The 24,995-nt window shown below is 38.3% G+C and overlaps 1 protein-coding gene across 3 annotated transcripts; it reads right to left on the bottom strand.

The window, feature by feature from the left end:
- Positions 1-18,002: 18,002 nt before the first annotated feature.
- On the bottom strand, positions 18,003-24,781 carry SLITRK5 (SLIT and NTRK like family member 5). Of its 3 annotated transcripts, none has more exons than XM_063953007.1 (2): positions 24,472-24,781; positions 18,003-22,596 (listed from the first exon to the last, which is right to left on the bottom strand). In XM_063953007.1, the coding sequence occupies exons 1-2, from the start codon at positions 24,512-24,514 to the stop codon at positions 19,943-19,945; spliced, it is 2,697 nt and encodes an 898-aa protein (XP_063809077.1). In that variant the 5' UTR covers positions 24,515-24,781; the 3' UTR covers positions 18,003-19,942. The 3 variants fall into 3 exon arrangements, with proteins under 3 accessions (XP_063809077.1, XP_063809079.1, XP_063809078.1); XM_063953009.1 differs by lacking the exon at positions 24,472-24,781 and adding an exon at positions 24,140-24,291; XM_063953008.1 differs by having other exon boundaries at positions 18,004-22,596; positions 24,462-24,781.
- Positions 24,782-24,995: the final 214 nt, after the last annotated feature.

The raw sequence follows: 24,995 nt of genomic DNA, 5'->3' as shown, positions 1-24,995 counted from the left end.
CACTCTCTTCTCATACAAATACTACAATCCCTAGGTCTTCAGGACACAGCCCTTACTTGGTTCTCATCCTACCTATCTAATCACTCTTTCAGTGTTCACTTCTCTGATTCTATCTCCTCTTCTCTACCTCTATCAGTTGGAGTACTGCAAGGCTCAGTCTTAGGTCCTCTGCTCTTCTTAATCTATACCTCCTCTCTTGGTAAACTAATTAGCTCCTTCAGATTTCAGTATCATTTCTACGCTGATGATTCTCAAATCTACCTATCCTCCCCAGATTTATCACCATCTGTATTGGCTCGTGTCACTGGATGCCTGTCTGCCATTTCATCTTGGATGTCATCTCACCACCTCAAATTCAACATTTCCAAAACAGAATTAATTATTTTCCCACCAGCCAAGAGTAGTTACCAACCTGATATCTCCATAACTGTTGACAATGCAACTATCCACCCTACCCCACAAGCTCGCTGCCTAGGTGTCACCTTTGACTCTGAACTGTCCTTTGCTCCACACATTCAATCTGTCTCTAAATCATGTTACATGCACCTTAAAAACATATCCAAAATACGCCCTTATCTTGGCCCTCATTCCGAGTTGTTCGCTCGCAAGGCGATTTTAGCAGAGTTACACACGCTAAGCCGCCGCCTACTGGGAGTGAATCTTAGCTTCTTAAAATTGCGAACGATGTATTCGCAATATTGCGATTACAAACTACTTAGCAGTTTCTGAGTAGCTTCAACCTTACTCGGCATCTGCGATCAGTTCAGTGCTTGTCGTTCCTGGTTTGACGTCACAAACACACCCAGTGTTCGCCCAGACACTCCTCCGTTTCTCCAGCCACTCCCGCGTTTTTTCCGGAAACGGTAGCGTTTTTATCCACACGCCCATAAAACGCCGTGTTTCCGCCCAGTAACACCCATTTCCTGTCAATCACACTACGATCGCCGGAGCGATGAAAAAGCCGTGAGTAAAAATACTATCTTCATAGCAAAATTACTTGGCGCAGTCGCAGTGCGAACATTGCGCATGCGTACTAAGCAGAAAAACGCTGCGATGCGAAGAAAAATACCGAGCGAACGACTCGGAATGAGGGCCCTTACACAAGACACTGCAAAAACTCTAATCCATGTACTCATCATCTCCCGCATTGATTATTGTAATAGTCTCTTTGCTGGTCTTCCCAAACATAGGCTCTCACCACTACAATCCATTTTAAATGCAGCTGCAAGGCTAATCTTCCTGGCCAGACTTTCTTCGTCTGCTAATCCGCTCTGTCAGTCCCTCCATTGGTTACCCGTATTCTACCATGTTAAATATAAAATACTTTTTCTTACATACAAGGCTATTAACCAAACTGCACCATCATACATTTCCTCACTCATCTCAAAATATCTCCCTACAAGACCTCTCAACTCTGGACAAGATCTGTGTCTCTCATCCACATGTATTATTTGTTCCCACTTAAAATTACAGGACTTTACCTGGGCTTTACCCACTCTGTGGAATGCCCTCCCATGCACAATAAGACTCTCCTCTAGTCTCCAAACCTTTAAACGTTCCCTGAAAACTCATCTCTTCAGACAAGCCTACCAAATTCCAGACCCACCCACATAACCTTCAATGCTTTCCTATCCAGTTACATCCTCTCTGTACAGTCCACATAACCTAAAATTTTGTCTTCCAACATTGCTGGGTGATTATATCATACAACCCATTAAGAACCTAGCATTCTGGGGGACCATTATGTAACAGGTAGCATCTATCCTTGTGTATCAATGCCTATTTCCCTAGAGATTGTAAGCTTGCGAGAAGGGCCTTCCTATCTCTGTCTGTCTGTCTGTCTTTGCCCAGTTTTGTTCTATTACTGTTGTTCTAATTGTAAAGCGCAACGGAATATGCTGCGCTATATAAGAAACTGCTAATAAATAAATAAAATAATAAATTAAACATCTTGTTATACTGATTATGCTTCCTCAATTAAATAGACTGGATATTTTGTAAAACACTCTTTACAGGAATTTAACAGAATGAATGAAAACTTTGTACTGTACATTAAATACCATTGATATATTTTGGTATCTAATAATATTGTTTGTTTTCTGAGCTTGAGACATTAATCTTCTCTTGATACAGTATGTTTCCATTGAATATAGAGCTCAACTGACTCACATCACGATAACCTTCTGTTTAGAGAATATCTATATGTGAATCTGTTGTAGTGGGGATTCTAAATGCATACAGGCCCAAAAAATAGTTTGGCAAATATTAAACAGAATGCAGGAGGAACCATTGAAATGTATGTGCAAGGGTATGGTAAGTATGGTATAATAAGTGTACAGAACATCCTGAATTCACCTTCAATAATAAATAAAATAAAAAACAAATCAGGAAAAAATAAATGATAAATGGCATCCACCTTTTCCCCATCACAACTACTTGCAGATCCAGATACATTGTACTGTATCCCTGTAACATTCTGAACTAACAATAGAGAGGATATACAGTATGTTTTATATATTAGAGAATGTGTTGCCAGTGACTACAAATGGTTGAGGAGCTTGAATGGCCTGACTGATACACCATGCATTGAGCATTTGTTTTAGCTCTGTATGAATGCACTATATCTTGAAATGTACCATAGCTTGGCCGCACAGTTTCTTGTATATTTAAAAGGTTAATCTTATTATTGCTACTTGGAATTGACTTGTGTCTATTCAAGTGTGAAAGAACCACTTCAGCGTAAAATAGTTATTCAACAATGAGTGACATTTGTAGCATTTGCTCTTCATCCTCTGCTTTGTGCAAAGCTATAGTGCATTTTCAGAATAAATAATTGTACCATGTGTCCTAAAATTGCAGCAAGATGATTTTCCTATGGGAGATATGATGGTCTGATGGGCTAAAATACAGATACAGGCTACCACTGTGCACAACAGAAAAAACAAAATTAACTGAAATAAAAATAGATATGTTAGATGGGAACAAAAAACATTTAATTTCTGCACACATTAAAGGCAAAAGGATAAAACAATCCAGGAAATAACTCCTCTCAATAATACATGCAGGAATCAACCCAAACAAATGACCTACAGTATCTCTTCCAATCTTCAGCATAATGACTACTTATTCATGGACAGTTTGGAGGGTTCCAAACACCAATTACATTATTTATTGGTTGTTGCATGGTTGAGAGGATCAGCTTATATGGAATAAAAACAAGTCCAGAGTTTATATGTCTTCTATCTGGCTTATAGTGTCAGCTTTCTGGACAGTTTTAATTTTGATGAAGAGGTAGTGACAGATTAATGATCAGCAACAGTGCTTACACAACAGAACTGCAAGCAATAAACCTATCACAATTCCTCCAGCACACACACCCTATTTTCTATGCCATTAGTACAGTATACTGCATACATACATCTCAATTTGCATATATGCAAGTCTAGTAGAGTGTATCTAGAACTCCCTTGATATGCTGCTTCTGACATATTTTTTGATAGGACCTTTGTCTATGGCCTTTTTCACCCTGTCAAAAATATATGTTTGGCTAATACCTGATGGCATTTTGTGATACAGTGGAGGATACTGCCGTATCCTAGAAGGCCAGTATGGCTGTCCCTCCTGAACATGGCAGACAGTTAAGTTCAACATAATGGAGTAAACAATTGTCAATACATATGTGATACAGTACTCCTTGTTCTTCATTGCACCAATTAACCATCAACTTTACAAGTTACTGTAGGAATCCACTGTTAATGTAGATAATGTACATTTATCTTTTCCTGTTTTTCACTAATTTATTCCTCACTTATTTTTAATAATGTTATCTTTTTATAATAGTTTTAGGCATTTTTTCATTGTAAAGAGGTGGAAAAAAATCTCACTTCCCTTGAGCAATAATATCTTCTTGAGGCAGAATATATCATTGAAGGGTTTGTCTATCAATGCAGGGCACTGCTTTGAACTTTAATAAATAGACAACTTACTGTCAGCTTTGACATAATGTCTAGAGCATAAAAGTCAGTTATGACCCCAATTTTAACAGTTCTTCCTCCAAGAAAACTGCATTGCTGTATTGATAAATATTCTGGGGCCAAGTCAGAGTTGGGAGCATCAAGAAAAGAGAAGTTTTCACCCTGACAAACAATGCATATAGCTGCACCCCAGCTTATCTCTAAATTTCAGTGCAAATAAGGCTGTCCAGCATTCATGGTCTAGATCACAGGTTCTCAAACTCGGTCCTCGGGACCCCACATGGTTCATGTTTTGCAGGTCACCTGTAGATTTTTAAAATGTGACAGTTGGTGATACACAGTGCACCTGCTGGGTGACATGGAAAACGTGAACCGTGTGGGGTCCCGAGGACTGAGTTTGAGAACCACTGGTCTAGATACAAAGCAGCCAATGTGTACCCTGCATGCAAAACAAAAAATAAAAATAAAATAATTTTGCATCCATTGCATTGCACCATGGTTTGGTTAGATGCAAATATACTTTTTTAATTTGCTCACAATTCTGAATTTTTCCCTACATCTTTATGTGTGTGTGTGTATATATATATATATATATATGTGTGTGTGTGTGTGTGTGTGTGTGTGTGTGTGTGTGTGTGTGTGTGTGTGTGTGTGTGTGTGGAAAACAAGTAGACATGGCACACGAGCAGTCCCTCACTGCCAGCCTCCTTGCTACTGGTGCCTCGGTAGTATAGTAATACAATAAGGCTGCACTCTGAGACTTGTAACGCAGTAATGTGCAGTGTTTAATGTCAAAACATCTATGTTTCGAGGTCAGGACGACGTGGCTGCGACCCCGAAACGTAGATGCTTTGACATTAAACACTGCACATTACTGTGTTACAAGTCTCAGGGTGTTGCTTTATTGAATTACTATATATATATATATATATATATATATATCCTTAGGCCCTAAGGTCTATCCTATCTCCAATGCTCATTAAGGGTTGTGGAATACAGCACCCATCCAGCTGCTCCAACTGCTAGAGTGATGGCATATGCCTTATCCTATCCATGAAGGGTAAATATGCAGGCGTGGGGGGAAAGTATGGGGGGGGGAGTGGGACAGAGTGGAGGGCAGTGCAGGATGCATGAAGGTTGTGTTTTATTTGCATTAATTTAGTTAGTTGAAAGATATCTGGCAGAGTAAACAATCCTATATTTTATAACATTGCTGTGTTTCATAGCTAAATAAGTTTATATCTATCGGAAATACTTTAGCAAATCCACTACTGGATATTAAAGGATAGCCAATTGTCAAAACATTTTTTTATATAAGAAGCATGAGAGCATAATAAACTGGTCATTGTTAACATGTTGTAATGTGACATAATTAAGCTGATTCTGAAGTGTGTGCATAGCAAAAAAAAAAGCTAGTGACAGGTATCTGGAACAAAGTCAGTTGCAAAGCAAGGACTGCAAATATATATATATATATATATATATACAGCAAATAACGACACAAGGAGTCAGGATAAACTCCTTGTGTCGTTATTTCACCGTGTGCTGCCGATACCATTTGCTGTACATTTTGGACTCCTGGCTGGGGAGTTTCTACGGCTGGCACCGGGACCATCATTTATAAAAGGTGTGCTGCCCCACAGACTGTGTTATATATATATATATATATATATATAAAATGCTGGGTAAAATAAATAATAAATAAATACTGCCTGCTTTTACATGTGTGTGTGTGTGTATATATATATAATATATACAGTAGATATATATATATATATATATATATATAGTTACCAGAGGTGCGGCACTCGGTATAATGAACACACTAAACAAAGTTCGGCACAAGATACTTCCTGACCCACAGGAGCTTCCTTTGGCCACCTTTAGCCAAAATTGCAGATTACTGGGAAGAGAAGATGTATTGAAATGCAAGTGTAATGTCAAATATATCAAGTTCTGTCATGGTATGAGATGTTTAGTGCATATATTATGTTTGCAGAATGTGTTTTAATAAGGTGACCATATTATCCCTTTTACCTGGGACGCTCATGGATTACACAGGTTCTGTGGCTGATTAAAACCAGCTGAAATGTAGTCTTGAAGTCAGCCAGCCACAGAACCTGTGTAATCCATGAGCGTCCCATGTAAAAGGGATAATATGGTCACCCTATTTTAGATAATGTGCTATTCTTATATACTATGGCTTTAATGCCTTGACTGCTAACACTCTGTTTATTCCAAAAGTGCAAAGGACAAGTCCCATTAATTCTGCAGATAAGGGGCTAAAAATAAAAGCCACAGAGACTGCCCAACATGATCAGTGAGTCGTCTTGTAGTACTGTAGTGGGAGTGCTATTGCAGCATTATGAGGTTGCGTGAGTGTGCACATTGCTAAGGAACAAGCACTAAATTGCCAAGGACTGCCCTTTAAGACTAGCGCCTGGATCAGAAAATATTGTATGCACCCAGCTTTGTAATTTCCCCTTTCAAATGATCCACAACTTTTGCTTAGTAAATAAATAAAAAGTGTAATACAAAGTGTAATATTTTGAAAACAACTGAACATTTAAGCCTTGGGTTCTAAAGAAACCAATTTTTTGAAGGAAACATGCAGTAATGATATGAGTGAATACTGATTAAAAAGATTACTGATATTGAAGTTGGAATGTCATTTGTCCAAAACTGGCAGAATAGTCTCAGCATATGGGTGAAAAATACCTTAGCAGAAAAGTAGTTAAGCATTTTACCATATGGTCTACTCCATTGTGACAATGGTATCCAGGTGAAAGATTGACAATTTTAGGTCGACAATTAAAATGTTGACACCACATGGTCAACATGCATTCGCTTGACAATGACAAAAGGTCGTCAGTGACAAAAGGTCGACAGATTAATCATCATTAATGCTTTAGGTCGACAGATGCAAAAGGTCAACATGGAAATATTTTTTTCATTTTTCTAAACAGTTTGGGGTTAGTGTTAGGGTTAGGCACTAGGGGGACAGTTATGGTTAGGCTATGCAAGAGACCAGTTAAGATTAGGCACTGGGGGACGATTAGGCTTAGGCACTAGGGCGACAGTTAGGGTTAGGCTATGCAAGAGTCTGGTTAGGGTTAAGCACTGGGAAGACAATTAGGGTTAGGCACTAGGGGGGCAGTTAAAATGACCATTTTTGAGTCAAACTTTTGACCTGTTGACCGTAAACACTGTCGACCTTGACTCTGTTGACATTTTGACACTGTTGTCTTACTGCCTACCTAGAAATTATTGATCTATTAATCCACACCTAAGCAGCCATACTGTAGCATACAGTATCTTGCATATATAGTGTAGTTCACATGTTTGCCAGGTACAATTAAAGTGTAACCTATGTGATCAAACATTATTTACAATTCACAATTTCAGCAAAAATATAACTGCATTTCATAATAGGAAAGTTTCCATTTTGGGGCTTAGTGGTAAGTGAAAGTTAAAATACAGATTACTTTTATATACAGCATACAGATAGATTTTACTAGTCCATATAACAAGTTCCTAAGGTTTGTTGCTTTTTGAACATGTATGCGCAGTGGGAACAAGAGTGTACCCATGGGAGCGGGCAGAGCAGGAAGGGGGGGGGGGGGGACAGAGCGGGAGATGTTATGGGGCAGAGTGGCAGACAGAAAGTGGAGTGCTGCTACAGAGTAGGGGCAGAGCAGAGTGATAGACAGACAGAGCAGGACAAGTGGGGTTGGGAAGTGCATAATTCCACTAAGTATAAATGTGAAACATGCAAATTTTGCGGACAAATATTTTGTCTTTTGGATTATTGTGCACACTGAGGGGTAAATTTACTAAAGCTTCTAAAAACAGAGAATTGGTGATGTTGTCTATGGCAACCAATCAGATGCTGTCTATTATTTTCTAAAAGACAATGGAAAAATGATAGACAGTATCTGATTGGTTGGTATGGGCAACATCAACAATTCTCTGTTTTAGAATGCTTTAGTAAATTTACCCCTTACAGCCTTAAAGAAAGATAACCCTACCTGTGGAATTCTGTTTCAAATTGTGAAACTTTTCTGCCATTAGTTAAAGGCCGTTCACACATACAGGAAAAACCCTTGGATTTGTGTTTTATAAATACACATGAAATGTGTATGATTGGGCTGATGCACATATTTAAAGCTGTAAAGTATAGTATATACACTTTATAATCCTACAGATGCCATAAACCTTATGTTCAAATACTGTATTTACCAGGGGGGATTTAGGGGCCAGGCCGCCCCTAGGCACATTATTGGCCGAAACCCCCCTTCCTCAATCACATCATTTGCTCCTTCATTTCGGGTGCCAGTCCGGAAGCCTCGAGACCACAAAAGCAGCCCCAGCCTACTACCAACTCCTGGAGCACAATATGCTGCCCACTGTCCCACCCCCATCATTTGCTAAATAAATTATAAAAAATTATAAAGATGAAAAAAAAAGAATCACCTGGCCATTATCAGCCCTGTGTGCCACCCCCAGCAAGTGTCACCCCTAGGCCCGTGCATCACATGCCTAGTGGGAAATCCGCCACTGTTATTTTCCCTTCATAACAAATGCAAATATTTTACATTTGCAAATATATTTTTTTTATGCAAAAGTAAAAAGGGCTTTAAGTTTTCCCTCACATTTTTACTGACATTACGGAGCAATGCTGCATATTTTAGAAACAATTGATGCAAATACAATTTGCTCAGATCTCTGTATCAAGTACTCAAATCGCCCTTGAACCTTCATGCAATATTTTGTGGAATTGTTATCATCAGTGCTTGAGGAGCTCTAAAGCTTGCCATACACTGAATGATAATTGTTCAGATAGGCTGATGAAATGACTGCCCTGAATGATTATCATTCCAGGGTATGGACATGAATAATAATTGGTCACTGTCTGAAAACAACTGAAAAACGGTTTGGATCATTCAAACTTATCCGATACTCCTATGAATGGAGGTACCCTCATACTGTAAATCTTGCAGTGTATGAGAGGGCTCCAATTAATGGCCTATTTCTCTGCCCCTCTTTCATCCTCTGGAATACCTGCATTATTTATGCAGATTATGACCAGAATTTAGCAATAACAAAACTGGCATGAACCATAGCATAGTTTAATACAGTACCTTTGAGCCATAGTGAGAAACTGGATTGAAACTTCAACACTGGCTGTTTCATAGTAACATACAGTGATGTCATTACACCATGATACAAAAAGCTACATAATATGTTGTAGTAGTTCAATGGGTCTAGTTGCACACAAGTGCATAATGTAATTATCTGTCTTAAGCAAAAATGTGTAACACTGCACATACATACAGCTACATACAGTACTGCACATAGATTCAATATTCATCTACACATATCTGATATTTGCAGCTGCTTCTGCATCAAGAGGTGATAACCAGGATAGTAAGGGTTTGGACATATAATATAACTGTGTTTTCAGAAGTTTTGGTATTTTGAGTTACATTTAACTTTAAATATATTACCTATGAAAGTTATATACAGATGGAGCCCACTCATCTAGGGCGGCTCCATCGCATATGTGCACTCCCAGCGTGACTAGGTGATCCGTCCACCTAGCCCCTCAGGGAGTGCACAGAGACGCTCCCATTCTAGTGAATGGGGCACATGTGCGTCACGATAGGCGTGCAACGGAGCCACAATTAGGGTGTAATAGGTACAATCTTGCAACTTCTACTGAAAATATATTTGGGGAAGGGGCCCAGAACTGCACACCATAGATACTTATAATGGGATGTGCTACCTAGTAGAGACAGTAATACTACAACATACAAAACAGTTGAGCAGGTTTACCATACTTCCATTAGAATTATAATAAATTTAACTATACATCGCATCTGAGGTTAGCATAAAATTGGTTAATATTATGATACCAATTATCAAGGTAACCTCAACATTATAAGGGCTCACCCCAGGCAACCCATCCTAGGGCACCACACAAATAAAAAATAGAAGTGAAAAAAACAGAGTGTTAGGTAAGTGAAAGTAGCTGCTGAGTGTTAGAGAGAGGACAGCAGTGGAGTATCAGAGTGTTAAAGTGTTAAAAAGGTGAGGTTAGCAGATCAATGTTGAAAGTGTTCAAAAAGTAGAAGATGTGTGAAAATGTTACATAAATAAAAACAAACACGGAGTGATGTAACCTTTTTAACACTTTAACACTCTGATACTCCACTGCTGTCCTCTTTCTAACATTCAGCAGCTACTTTCACTTACCTAACACTCTGATTTTTCACTGCTATCCTTTATTTGTGTGGTGCCCATGGGTGGTTTGGCTGGGTTGGTTTGGGGGTGCCCTGCACCCCAGAGGCGAACCAATATAATGTTAGGGACCTGCCCAATAAAGTTACCTTGACGATTGGTGGGCAGGCTCATAAGATTGGCCAATTTTATGCCAAAAAACTCAAATAGTATGTATAATTAAATGTATTATAATTGTAATGGTTTTATGGTGCACCTGTTTCTATGTTCTATTCAAAATACATACTTAAAAACCCAAGTGCATAGACAAACATTTGTGTTAAAACAAATGGGATGTTCAAGTTCTAACTGGTGCCCAGCAGACTTTCCAGTATATTGATTCAACAGCTACCATTATTGTACATCACTGGCCATGTACATTAATGAGAAAACAAGCATAACCAAAAGCACGCAAGTAATACAAATAATAAAGAAGCATAAAGAATTCAGGGTCACATTTAGAGTTAGTACAACAAAAAAGGAACAAACCATATTGCAATGCCATGATATTTTTTTCTACATGTATGAAAAGTACTGGTTGATTTGAAAGCAACATTCAGATACTGGATAGCTTTATTTAATACTACAGTAAAAAGATACTGTAATATAATATACCTCCTAACTGACAATCTGGAAACACAATTTAAGTCTCCCCCCCCCACCCCCTGCAGTGCAACATGATGTTGCCAAGATGCCAAGTTGCTCCTTTCTTTTGATTTACTCCTAACTTTAAATAAGGCCATTAGTGCAGAGGTAGATTTCCTACTAGTCACATGAGGCACATACCGAGAGCGACACCTGCCGGGGGACTACACACCAGTCTGATGAGGCCAGGTGATTCTTTTTATTTTGTCATTACAACTTTTATATATATATATATATATATATATATATATATATATATACATACATACACATCTTTTATTAGTGGGGTTAGGTTGGGGCTGCTTTGGTGATCTCAAGGCATCCGGACTGGCCACTGAAATGAAGAAAGCAGTGACGTGATTGGGTTGGCGTAGGAGCAATCTGACCCCAAAATCTACCCCTGTCTCAGTGTACTAATTCACATGTTTAAAGTTATGTTTTAATGTATTTTAAACTATGAATTAATTATAATTAAAAATGGAAATTACCTCAAACTGAAGGTAAAATAGTTTATTTATTAGGTAAAATAGTTTATTTTTTAATAACTTGAATACATGTTGTAAATATTAAAATATTTAATCAATGTATTTTATCCTGCAGTCTCAGTTTTTCTAAGGCACATGTCAATAATATCTTTTACTCTATATAAGTTTAAACTCGTCAATCATTTCCTATCAGAACAATCAATATTAAATATATGATATTGATTTCCTGTGTGCTACAAAGTTTTCAATATAAAATATAAATTAAGTACATAAGCAGTAAAAAATGTATCACAAACCATATAACAAATTGGGATTGGTAATATTTTCAGTAGGACATAATGAAAACAGAGTATAATTACTTCTGTTTCTTCAAAGATCATATACTTTTACACCCCAAAAAATGACCCCAAAAATATGTTTGCTTCAGTGCGGCTATGCATGAATCCCATACTCTGTCAGTAAATCTAAAAGGTGGTGTTTTAAGTGCTAAATATGAAATTTTAATATAGCATTCATATAAATCTAATGATTATATACATTACATTATGTATTACAGGTAACTGACTAACCTATTTTGAGATGTAATGATAATTGTATTCCATACTTGTATATGAACACCTTCTCCCAATGCTGAATCATGCCTGGTGTCAGGGAAGCCAAATTCCCAGCACAAATCTCTATTGAAGCTGGCAGGTAGAATTCCCCAATACCAAATGAATTACTTAGCGGAGAATGGCAGCTAAAACTATCAGCGTGATTGGGATTCACGTAGGCAGTTTGAGTCCCCTGACATCTGATATGTAGCAGTGGGGGAGGGGGGGGGGTGGACCTCATATACTGCTATAGCATAGAAGCATGGCTTTTTCAGAGATCCTATTAGAAAATAAAAAAAATAGGTTATGTGTTGCAGATACTTACTGATACATGTAACTTAAAAACTACAGATGATAGGTGAAAGGGAGGTTTCGCTTAGACTAAGTATTGGGAATGTATATATATATATATATATATATATATATATATATATATATATATATATACAATATTTTTTATTCCCCAGAAAAGATTCAGTTTGCATTAAACTAGAACTTCACCAATTGCTTTGTTTTTTAATAAACCTAGCCAACAGTAGATCCATTTTGGAGCAACCACTGTACAGTATACTTAGGGAACCTTGAGGTTACACAGTTTGAGAGGCCCTGGAATCTGCATGTTATGCTTGTATCTGTAGGTCTAATAGATTTAAAAGAGAAGATGGTTGTAGATTGTACCTAACCAAACAAGTTGTTGCCACTTTTCAAGGTAGAGTTCACATTCAGGTTTCCCTGTTTGAAGTATAATTGAGTGTACAATTAGCAGTGAACCATAAACGCTCTGAATATAGAACACCTACAATTCTACTAACTTTGCACGTTAGGGATATGGGAAATTACTTGGAAGAGAATTTCAGTTCTTACGTCTAAAGAATAGTACATTTTGCTACCTAAAGAAGAACCAAAGTAAACGCAAGACATTCAGTTATAGTGCCATCTGATAAAATATTATCTCTTCCCTTAATTGGCTTTATAGAGATAATGGGCAATATTCAGATAGCAAATTTCTACTTAAATCATGTGGAAACGTGTTTCTGCATAACTTAAGTATCCCCGTTATTTATCAAAGGAATTAACTTCTCTTTTAATACTCCATTCCTACAATATTGCACTTTAGAGAGCAAGCCATTGATCTCTGCAGCGCTTAATGTTTTTTGCTATCCAGGTAACAGAAAAACATTTTTTTTAAATGCTAAAAAGCTTACTTTATATAACGCCATTTCAGATCGGCATTATATGGATTAAGATACTTATTTTAGCCAAAAATTGCAGGAACAAAGAGATCTCTTCCAATCAGTTCCTGCAGCCAACTGAAAATCCACCCACTCTCCACCCCTCATTTGGAAAATACACTGCCAGTGTTCCTGGCAAGGCTATTACACAGATTTGTAAATATATATATATATATATATATATATATATATATATATATATACGGCAAATGGAAACATGCAGCGGCACTCAGAGACTGATCCCAGTAAATAAAGTGCAAAAGGTAAACTTTAATCCATGAAAAACAAAGTGGGGTGACCATCGTTTCGGGGCGCTAACGTCCCTTTGTCAAGGTGATACAAATGTGCAAGACAACAACATACCTTTAAATAAGCAAAGAAGACCCGCGAACGGGACACACGCCAGCGGAAAGTGGGTGGGAACGGAATCCCTTCAGTGCACTTCTGGGTGTGGTGACGTCAGCACGCCCGTACGTCGCGATCCGTCACTTCCTGGAAACCCGGAGCTTGCACGGTCGCCTAGGAGACCGGCGCTTAGTGGTAACCAGAGGGCGGATAGACGTAGGTGTGGCTGACGAGACAAAGAGAAATGGTGCAATATAAACATGTATACAGTCAATAAACCGGATACATGTAAAATACTTAGGTAATAAAAACTGTGCATAATTAAAAAGACACATGCTATAGCATACATAAAATATGAAGCACATAAAGACTGTATAATAGACTTAGTAATTAGAGCAAGAAATATGTAGTTAGATGCATATTAGGAACAAGAAAGGTAAAAAGACAACATCATTTTAACCATATAGCATTTCGCAAATTAGGTAGGCAGTATTGGCAGGAGAAAATAATAATTAAATATAGACAAATTGATATCTAGTTAATAATCTTACTATACATGGGTGATAATTAAACCTGCATACTAGCAAAAGCTTAAATTTGAAACACACTCCAAGCGATCTTATCATTAAGACCTTTAGGTCTAATAGTATCGAGTGAATAAATCCATCTAGCCTCAAGACGTAGAAGCTGGCCCCCACGGTCACCGCCGCGTATAGATTTGGGGATATGATCAATATGATCTGTAGGTTCAGATCCTGAAGTGAGTGGTGAGATTCAGCATAGTGTTTCGCGACTGGCTTATCAGAAGATTTTCCTACAATTGCATACTTAATAGCAGATCTGTGCATGGCAAAACGTTCTCGGGCAGTGCGTACTGTCTTACCCACATACTGTAACTTGCAGGGGCAAGTGATTAAGTATACAATGTGGGTAGTAGTGCATGTAACGACATGCCTGATATTAAATGATTTGCCAGTAGAAGTAGATATAAAGGATGGCCCCGGTTGTATGTTGGCACACGTTTTGCACCCAAGGCACCTGTAGCATCCCGGAGGCTTGGTCAGGAAGTTGGAAGCTGTCTGCTCCCCAAAGCCTGTTATATCTGAATGTACCACATAATCTTTAATGCTTTTGCTTTTCTTGTAGCATGTGAGGGGTCTTTTTTCTTGAAAATAGGTAATTTCTTATCAGTGGATATTATTGGCCACATAGCTTTTAGGGCTCGAGGTACCACAGGGCTGGCGGTGGTATACTTGGTGACTAATGGTACCAATTGATCTTGTTTCTTAGGTTTTTGCTGTAACAACTCATGTCGCGGGATGGCTGCGACTTCTAATTTGTGCTTAGAAAGTTCGCCTGCATCATAACCTCTGACTGCAAAGCGGTTCATGACGGTGGAAAGAGCCTGGTCTAATCTGGATGGATCGCTAGTGATTCTTGCGGCCCTCATCAATTGGGACCTGGGAAGGCCTTTTTTTAGTGCCCTTGGGTGGTGGCTGTTGGCTCGCAGTAAAGTGTTCTTATCAGTCGGCTTGTAAAAAATATCCGTTCTGATACTCCCATTGATAATGGAAATCTGGACATCCAGATAATTAAGAGAATGTGGGTTACTCTCCGCCGTGATTTTAATTGGTGAATCCCTGCTGTTAATTTTGTTGACAAGTTGTTCAAAGAGCAATTGGCCGCCCGTCCAGAGGATGAACACATCATCAATATAACGTGAGTAGTGTAGAATATGACTGCAGGTAGCAGCGTCGGTGCAGAACATAGCCTGCTCCTCCTGCATCATGAACACATTAGCGAAAGAAGGGGAGACGTTGCTCCCCATAGCACACCCGCTAGTTTGGCAAAAATACTTCCCATCGAACAAAAAATAGTTCCTAGTCAGGGTAAGTTCTAACAATTTGAGAAATAGATCCAAGTTAACAGTAGTCAGATTTTCTTTAATAAGGAACTGTTTCATTACCTAAGTATTTTACAAGTATCCGGTTTATTGACTGTATACATGTTTATATTGCACCATTTCTCTTTGTCTCGTCAGCCACACCTACGTCTATCCGCCCTCTGGTTACCACTTAGCACCGGTCTCCTAGGCGACGTGCAAGCTCCGGGTTTCCAGGAAGTGACGGATCGCGACGTACGGGCGCGCTGACATCACCACACCCGGAAGTGCACTGAACGGATTCCGTTCCCACCCACTTTCCGCTGGCGTTTGTCCCGTTCGTGGGTCTTCTTTGCTTATTTAAAGGTATGTTGTTGTCTTGCACATTTGTATCACCTTGACAAAGGGGCGTTAGCGCCCCGAAATGTTGGTCACCCCACTTTGTTTTTCATGGATTAAAGTTTACCTTTTGCACTTTATTTACTGGGATCAGTCTCTGAGTGCCGCTGCATGTTTCCATTTGCCGTATACTTATCATTCCAGAGGGCACCAGAGCCGTACGTTTAGGGTGAGTGCCAGCTCTTCCAAGATATATATATATATATATATATATATATACACACACAGCATATAGCCCTTCCTTGTGCTTCTCTGACTTATTGATTCATACTACTGCCCCCCAAAATTCCTACATGGAAACTGTATTTGGGAGGCAGAGGAACACATGTGGGAGCAGTATGTATTCACGGTAGAGAAGCGCCAGGAGGGGCTATATATATATTAGAGATGAGCGGGTTCAGTTTTACTCGGTTTAATCGGATTTACTCGGTACTCAAAATGGCAACTTATTGGCTCACGGACGTCACGTGTTTTGGATAGCCAATAGGAAAAATCCGGATAAAACCGAACTGGCGTTAATTCTGGCATTACATCCGAACCCACTCATCTCTAATATATATATATATATATATACAGTATATATATATATATATATATATATATAGTGAGCAGATGGGGCATGGCAGGGATAGTAGAAAAGACTACATAGGTTGCCTTCACAGGGCTAATGTGTTAACACAACCCTGAACAGTGGGGAAAGCAATTAAGAGAGAAAAAAATGTGTTGATATTGTCCAAAAATATTTGGGACAATATCACTACTGTTGCTGAATAGTGCCCAATGTGTGATAGAGAGCACAGAAATGTGAGGACATATTGTACCATAATTATTTTGAGTAGTGATGATAAAATCTATGAATGGCAGTAAATACTTCTTCATATTTATATCTATAAATTAGGATATGCATATCATCACTTCCACCTCATATTACACCTGAGGACAATATTGTAATTGCTATGTGTTAAACACTTGAACACCCATTCACACATGAATGTTCACGTTATGTTAAAGCACATTAGTAATACATTTAAGGCTCTGATATTCAATTAGTAGATCCCATCTGGTGCAAAACCACTGGAGTCTGCAATGCTTATGATTTGGAAAACCTTCTACAGAAAAAGATTGTCCATGAAATCGTTTTAAAATCTATACAATTATTGAAATGCTTTTGTTTATGTTTATATAATATGCAACATTGACTGTATTATCATAAAGAATGTTATTCTTCATAGTTTTTTTTATAGAACCTTCAATGTTGTATTCTATATAAATCTATTTTGCAGGCCAAACTGTGCAGATAACATTTATGACTTGCAGAAAATTCTAAATTATTTGTCATATAATAACAAAAGCGTAAATGCTATAATACAGATTGGTATCATCAATTTTAATAGAATTATTTAATTTCTTAAAATATAATTTTACATTGAAATCCCAAAATTTTGTAGATTAAATAAAGTACATATCACTGAACAAAATATCTGAATGTAAATAAAATAACATCCTTCATACATTACAAAGCTGCCTTATAGTATCCTGTCTCTATTTTCTCATGTATCAACAAAATATCATCAGTAAGTGTTTGGTATAGACATATGACTGATATGTACCCTTTGCTATTCCAGTTAAATACACACATTTTTCTTATTATGGTTAAAGAGTGACATCATTTATATTTAATATATTAATGTGTTGATCTTTATTTCCTTTTTTTTGTTCTTTCATGTGGCTATGTCCCTTTATTGAAAGCAGAAATATCATATAATGTTAAGGTCTTTCACACTAGTAGAATATCCAGTATTTTAGTTATCCTTTTCTCACTAAAGTATACACTGTACAAATGTCGATCAAAATCATATTAAGCGTGCATAAAAAAATATATATTTCAGATTTATTTTTGTAGAGATTGATTGATTGTATCTTGGATAATATTAGAATGAGAATTATGGCAGAATTAAATGCAATTAAATAAAAAATTAATTGGGCCTAGTATAACATTTAATGCATTTCATTAAATTATTTTGAAAAAGAAGGTGTGGATGATTTAAAAATAAATCCATGTAGAGGTAAATATAGAATACATCAAAGTATTTTAACCAATGTAAACATGAGTAAGATCAAACATGCATTAGAAATAAAACATGATGTTGTTTTAGGTGATGGTTTTGTTTTTTTAAACACTTAACAGAAAAGTACAGAAAATAATATGCTGCTGTTAGGGAACATTGTAAACAGCAAAATAAATATATTTTCAATAATGAATAAATTATGTAGCATTGTAATCCAATGCTGATCATAATATAATTCATAAAAATAGTTTACATTTTAGAGGGCAGTTATTTGAAAAGTTGCATATCCCTGTTTATCATCATGTGAAAATTAGCAATACAAAGTACAATACTGTATGTCAACAAATGAATCTTCATGAAAGAATCCCAAAAAGTATATTCAGTAAGTAAGTCATTGCATATGAGTAATAGGTCTCGCAATGCAAAATATAACATTTTTACGGAGTAAGCTTCAAACCAGAAAGATTTTTAGCAATACTAGAGGTACACTCACATGAATTCCCCATGGTCAAGGGGAGATATATCCAGAATACAAATTAGAATTTCTGAAGTTGCTCAGAAATATACTGTGTGTATATATATATATATATATATATAAATAGATGGATATACAGTAGTGTGTGTGTGTGTGTGTGTGTGTGTGTGTGTGTGTGTGTGTGTGTTTGTATGTATGTATGTATGTATGTATGTATGTGTGTCACTACTTACCCTGTTGCAAATGCTAAATGAAAAAAATATAAAAAATAAATAAAAAGAAATTCATGGTGTTTTGATATATAAATGAGAAAATAACGTGCTCTGAACAATGTAACAGTTCTAATTATTTCTTCTCTTAATCTTGGATTGGGCATTATGTATTGAAGAATACATCAGGGTATGAATACCTAACTCATATTGTACACATTAACAAAGACTATTCTTAATACTTGAATCTGTGCCATTACTTTTCAATGGCAGAAACCAAATAAAGATTAGAATGTTTGGAATCTGGAATGCATACTGGATGGTTGCTCATATACTGTAACATTCTTGAAAGTTGAATACATGTATCAGTGCACTACTCTCCTTTAAAAACAATAATAAAATTAATAATAAAACAGTAACTTTCCAAGCTTATAAATTTCCATATGTCAAACCTACCAGGTGACAGAACACACGTCAATCTGTACAGTGCAGTTGAAATTGGCTACAATAGTAGTCAAGAAATTACATTTGGTTCACTAATGAAATGAAATCATTTTCCAATTAATACCAGGTATATACCTTACTACTGAACTCTCTGAAGTGTCCAATGATTAATTTAACCTTTGCACTAAACTCTCTTTTACAATTTGGTCACTTAAGTCTACAATTTGCACAGCCATATCACCAATATTACCATTTCTGAAACTCAACATCTTTATGTAGTGCAACACTTTTGAGCAAATAAAAAACTGGAATAGTGAAGAACAAAAATGCTAATGTGCATATAAAAATAGGTGCTACATTAAAATATTTGATATTTCAACAATAAGTTATTTGACTACCCAAGTTATGAATTCTATGTCTTTGCACTTTAGAATTTGTTTACACCATCGATGGTGATGCATAAAGATCGTAGTAGCTTACATAATTTAGCTTTTACTTCAAAAGTTCTGAAAGCATACAAATACATCCTGTAAAAATGGACCTTTATATTAAACCTAGGTGGACTGATGCTAAAACACCATAAAAGTCATTTAGACCCACCCTTATCTGAAGGGTTATAGCATATGTGTGGTATATTCTTCATAGATACCTCCTAGCACCAGGAGTGATTCCAACTTTTTAATTCTCAGGCTGCAGAAATAGACCACAGCGGACTGCTTGCAAACAGTAATTGTTGTGCCCAGTTTATACAATTGATGTTGTCCTACAAAAAGGAGAAGAAAATTGCACACCCTTTCAGTATAATTTGCTGCAGCTGAAAATCTTGTGCCAAGGCACTTCATCCGAAGGTTGAAGCAACAAAATCGTCGTTTAGTCCTTTGTTTCAGAGATAATACTGTAGTTGTAGGAGTCTAAAACTGGCTAAATGTTGTCTGTTTTTCCAGCACTTCGAGGTAGTCTGGCTCAACGTTTAGTTTTGCTTTTAATTCCAGATATTCATTCCTGTTAGGTTCCACATAAACAGTACTGGGTGTGCTATACAGCACAGCTTCTCTTAACCTATCCGGATGTAAAAACTGACGCTTTGCCTCATATTTTGGAGTGTAGGTAAATGCAGGAGGGTTACTGTATTTATAATCTATATTATTCCCTGGCGAAGGTGCTTTATCAGGTTCTAAGATTCCTCTATAGACACGATCTGTATCTTGCACAGGAGAAAGCTCCACTCTGGGCTCAATAGTGCTGACACTATAATTTGGACTCCTGAGATTATTTTCCCTTTCCTCCTCTAGATGATTTCTGTATGTGACTTTAAGTTCATGGAGATCTTTGTAATCATCCACAGAATTTCCCTCTCTTGATCTGTAGATAGGGTTTTTGCACATGTGACCGAGAGGGTGGGGGATGTACTCATACACATGGCCAGCTGGAGTCTTCACTTTAGGCAGTGGTCTGTTGCTGTACACACTGTACTGCATGTTGAATGAGCTCACGTCTGAGTTATTTGTGCTGGCTGGCTCATTTTGATTCTTTTTCCTCCGTTTCATCACAAGGACAAATAGCCCTGCAGCCACAAACACAGACATAATGAAAACCAAGAGCAGGCTCAGTATGAGCACAGACAAGGGCACTGAGCTTGACACATTGTTGAATTGAAGGGGATAAATTAACGTTGTAGTACTCTCTGTAGGCAGTTCCTCTGAAGGTGTAGAAGTTGGTACTATAATATCAGAGTAATCTGGACAGAGAAGATCAGATTTGATCGATCTCATTTCCTTCAAAGCAAATTTCTTGGGAGATTTACAGATGACATCATCCACCAGGACTCCAACACTGAGCTGCTCCAACCAGAGCTTCATCCCAACTACATCACATGTACAGTCCCAGGGGTTTTCATGGAGGTCTATCTGCACTAAAGACTGTAGTTGGTCTAATACACCACTCACTGTCAAATGTGAGAAATGATTGCTTCGCAAATTTAGCCTGGAGAGCTTCAATCCAGAGAAAATATTGCCGGGCAAATATTTCAAGAGGTTGTTGTTGAGGAATAAAAGGTGGAGATCAGGAACAGAATCAAATGTTCCAGGCTCTATTACCTTAATAGCATTAAATTGTAGGAAAAGGTATTGAAGGCTTTGAAGGCCATATAACAAGCCTGGAGTCAGCTTTTCAATAGAATTGCCATTTAAGTACAGTCTGCGTAGATTATTTAAATCCCCAAAGGCTCGATCCTGTATAACAGATATCCGATTGTTCCCAAGATGCAGAAGGTCCAATCCAGTAGAATCAATAAAGTCAGACCTCCGAACCAAAGTTATATAATTGCCTGTCAGATACATCTTTTTGGGATTATAAGGTTTAGGGTGTAATTCCGAGATACTCTGAATCTTTCTCTCCTGACAGTTAACGTTAAGTCCCAGATTGGAGATCTGCAGGTTGCAAGTGCAGTTTGTAGGACACTCCAAAGGCACTGGGGATTTGGTCTGATAAGCAATGTATCCATTTTCTTTGGGAGGGTGGTGTGATGTGGCTCGCACTCTGGATCTGTTAGGTTGACGTGTGCTTTTGGGTTTTGTAGGGTTTTTGTAAACAAATGATGAAGAGATGGTGGCACCCGAATTTACTGAGGCCGGGGTGGTGTGGAAGTACTCATTTGTACTCCGGGGAATTGGTGGCCGCATCTCGTAGGACGGAATCAGTTTCCTGGGGCATAATTCCTGCTTGGAAATCTCATCTAGATCTCTCCCGTATAGCCGAAAAGGAGTTTCACAAACTACATCACCAACTAGAGCAGAGTAAGATATGCTATATAGCCAATCCTTTAGGGCAATTAGTTCACAGGAGCAATTCCATGGGTTCTCCTCCAATTGCAGCTCCACCACCTTATCCATATGTTCCAGTAGGCCCATAAAGGGAAGTACTTTTAGTCTGTTTCCTCTTAGGTCTAGGTGTGTTAAAGGGACAAAACGAAAAAGATTGTTTGGCAAAGTGGACAAAAGGTTGTCATTCAATATTAATACTTGCAAAGTGTGAAGCCTACTAAAAGCATGAGGCTCAATAGAGATTATATAATTATAATCAACTTGCAAATACTCCAGGCTTTCTAGGCCAAGAAAAGTGTCATTTTTTAAAAGTTCCAGCTTGTTGTTGTTCAAATGCAGCCTCTTTAGACCCTGAAGTCCATGAAATGACCCAGTTTCAATATCCTGGATATCGTTATTACCAAGATGCAATATATAAGCACCGGTGTAGTTGACAAACTCGTTTAGGTATAGACGATTTAAGAGGTTCCCAAACAGGAAGAGATGATAGATTGAAAAACGTGGAGGGGTGATCTCAGAAAGACTAATGATCCCTCTATTTTCACAATTCACAGATAATATACCATCTCGTTCCTCACAAGGACAATTGTCACAGACCTCGCCATAGGATTCTATTGTTTCTGCCCAAGAGAGAACCAGTGATGTTAAAGCAAATGCAATCGTCTGTAATATCCACATCTGCATTTTCTTGTTTAAGTCCTGGTCAAACGTGACTGCGGAGCAGCAATAGTACATCTTACCTCCTGGGGGACAAAATACAAAACATTTTAAGTATGACAGCTGCATACTGAGACACACACATACCATGTTGTTTTCACAGATGTTGTATATACTATAAACTATACAGTATGCCTGATATGCAATATTCCACACAAACATATATTCTACCATTGCTTTTCACAGGCATGTATGCATTATATCATGAATCTAATGGGTGTCAAGTACATATTTAAAAATGTTGAATGCAATGCCATGACCAGACAGGTTTCCATTACTAAAGATTCCCAATTCAGAGTGTTCATAATCATCTATAAGTATGCATAAAATGGCTGTCACTACTGCTTCTTGAGATCTTTTCCCACTTCACCTATCTTTATACTCTTTTCTTTTTTCAGCACCGCTTCATGGAACAGCGCACTGAAAGATCTCCATATTAACCGACATGGTTTAATCCAAGATGTGTGTGGTATCAACGCATTTCTACCGCAATGCGTTGCAGTCTAGCTACCTAGGAGCGAGTGGTTAATTTTTGTCTAGAAATGACTAAGGTATCACATTATCATTGATAACACGTATACAATAATCAGACAGAGGGAAATGAACGTCAAGCTCCGTGTTGCTTGTACAATGCGAATCGGATTCGCAAGCAAAATGGCACTTTGTAAGGGAGCTATGGACTATGCCGGGGAAATACACCCCTCTTTCATTCCTGCTCTGCTTTGACATTCATGTGAAGAATGAGTCCCTGCTTCCAGCCTCGTTCATACGAGAATCAGACTGCACGACATCATTTCTATTCTAATGCCTCATAATAATCTATCAACGCTGCAGACTGGGGGAGCCGGCGGGGAAGGGGTTAATCGCTGTATACGCTGTGTTGCTACTAATCGGAAATAATGAACATAATACACATACATGTACATGTCTCTCGGGAGCGTGCTTAGTCAAATACGATTTACTTTGGAGATGCTAGAAAACTAGCTTAGTGAGATGGATCGAATGGATCATTTCTATTTTCACCATTGTCAATACTCTCAGCATTAAAGCTGCTCATTACAGCCAAGGATGGTGGCTAATGGTGCTCCTCGGGGAAGAGGGGAAAATAAACCAGGCAAGAGCCAGTCCAATAATAACAATAGCTTCAAACATCCGTCTAATCGATAGGTGACTGTATCTAAGCATGATTACAATTTCATTTTAGAACATATAAATGGGATCCACAGAGACAGCATGGCTGGGCTGCTGCTGCTGTCAGTGAGCAGTGAGCAGCAGCACAAACCCACTGACGTGCTTCCAGTCACCCTAAAACAACTTGTATCCCTACAGCCACAGCCGACAGTAATAAAAAAAAGCTACAGATATCGCCAATGATCATATGCAAGACAAACAAGCAAGTGTCCGCCTGGCAAGGTGGAAGTTAGGTCTCCCATCATACCTTCAAATCCATCCATTCACCAAGCCAATCTTGCCAGCAGTATATGTAAAATGTAAAGCTGTATATGCCCAGTAATCATTCATACTCAGTCCCAGTCGTCTTGCAACTTTAATTGAATTACAATTGCTTACCAGAAACGCGAGGCAGGGGATCAGTGCCCTTCTATTAAAATAAAGTTAACCATGCACTTGCCAAAATCCTATATAATGAGCTGAGGATGACTATTAAGCCCCCTAATGAGCAGAAGCCCCGGAATTCTGCACTGCATCCGCCTCGGAGCAGCCCATCCAGTCCTCTCTGAGCAGACTCCAGCACAATTACACTATGTTGCTGCCTAGATCATACCAATGAAACAGGGAGCATGGCAGCGCCGACAAGGAGAAGACAAAAAACACCCACATCGCTCCAATCATTTAACCTGCACCGACCATCGTAATAAATCTAAATACTCACTCAGACTTACGTCTCCAGGGCCCAACCATCGCGGAAAGCCATAAAAAATGCATCTGGTGTGTTTAGGGTGGCAGGAGAAGAGGCGGCTCTTCCAGAGCCTGGCTGCTGAATGCAGTCTGACCAGCAGCCCTCACAGCCAGACAGACCCACAGCCCGCACTGCCAAGCCTCCAGCGCTCATCCTCCGGCTTTAGGAGTCCCATTGTGATTTTTAACCCGATGGGATTGCAGGGAGGCAGCTACTGTATACAACATAGAGGGAGAGATAGAGAGGAGAGCGGGAGAAAGTATAGGGGGATGGGGGGAACAGAAGGAGGAGTCTGACAGTAGGTAGGGTGGATGGGGAGAACACTGAGCAGACTCAGCCTTTCTAGTTATCAAGTTGACAACCCTTTAGATTCTACCATGCATTACATATCAATCTAGCCTGCAACTACACACAAGCACGCATTCCCTTTTACATAACATGCGATATTATTTGCCTACCTCAAGCATTTTCTGTCTCCATGGCAGAGCCTCCTAGGTTTTTTTTTTA

This window comes from Pseudophryne corroboree, chromosome 2 (assembly GCF_028390025.1).
Source record: "Pseudophryne corroboree isolate aPseCor3 chromosome 2, aPseCor3.hap2, whole genome shotgun sequence".
Taxonomy (NCBI): Eukaryota; Metazoa; Chordata; class Amphibia; order Anura; family Myobatrachidae; genus Pseudophryne; species Pseudophryne corroboree.
This window is presented reverse-complemented; position numbering and strand designations above follow the sequence as displayed.

Bases quoted from the DNA above. Each gene is read 5' to 3' on its own strand.
- SLITRK5 (XM_063953007.1), bottom strand. From the start codon at position 24,514: ATGCATTTTTTATGGCTTTCCGCGATGGTTGGGCCCTGGAGAC. The intron at 22,597-24,471 runs GTAAGTCTGAGT...TTTGTCCCCCAG, and splicing joins GATGGTTGGGCCCTGGAGAC to GAGGTAAGATGTACTATTGC.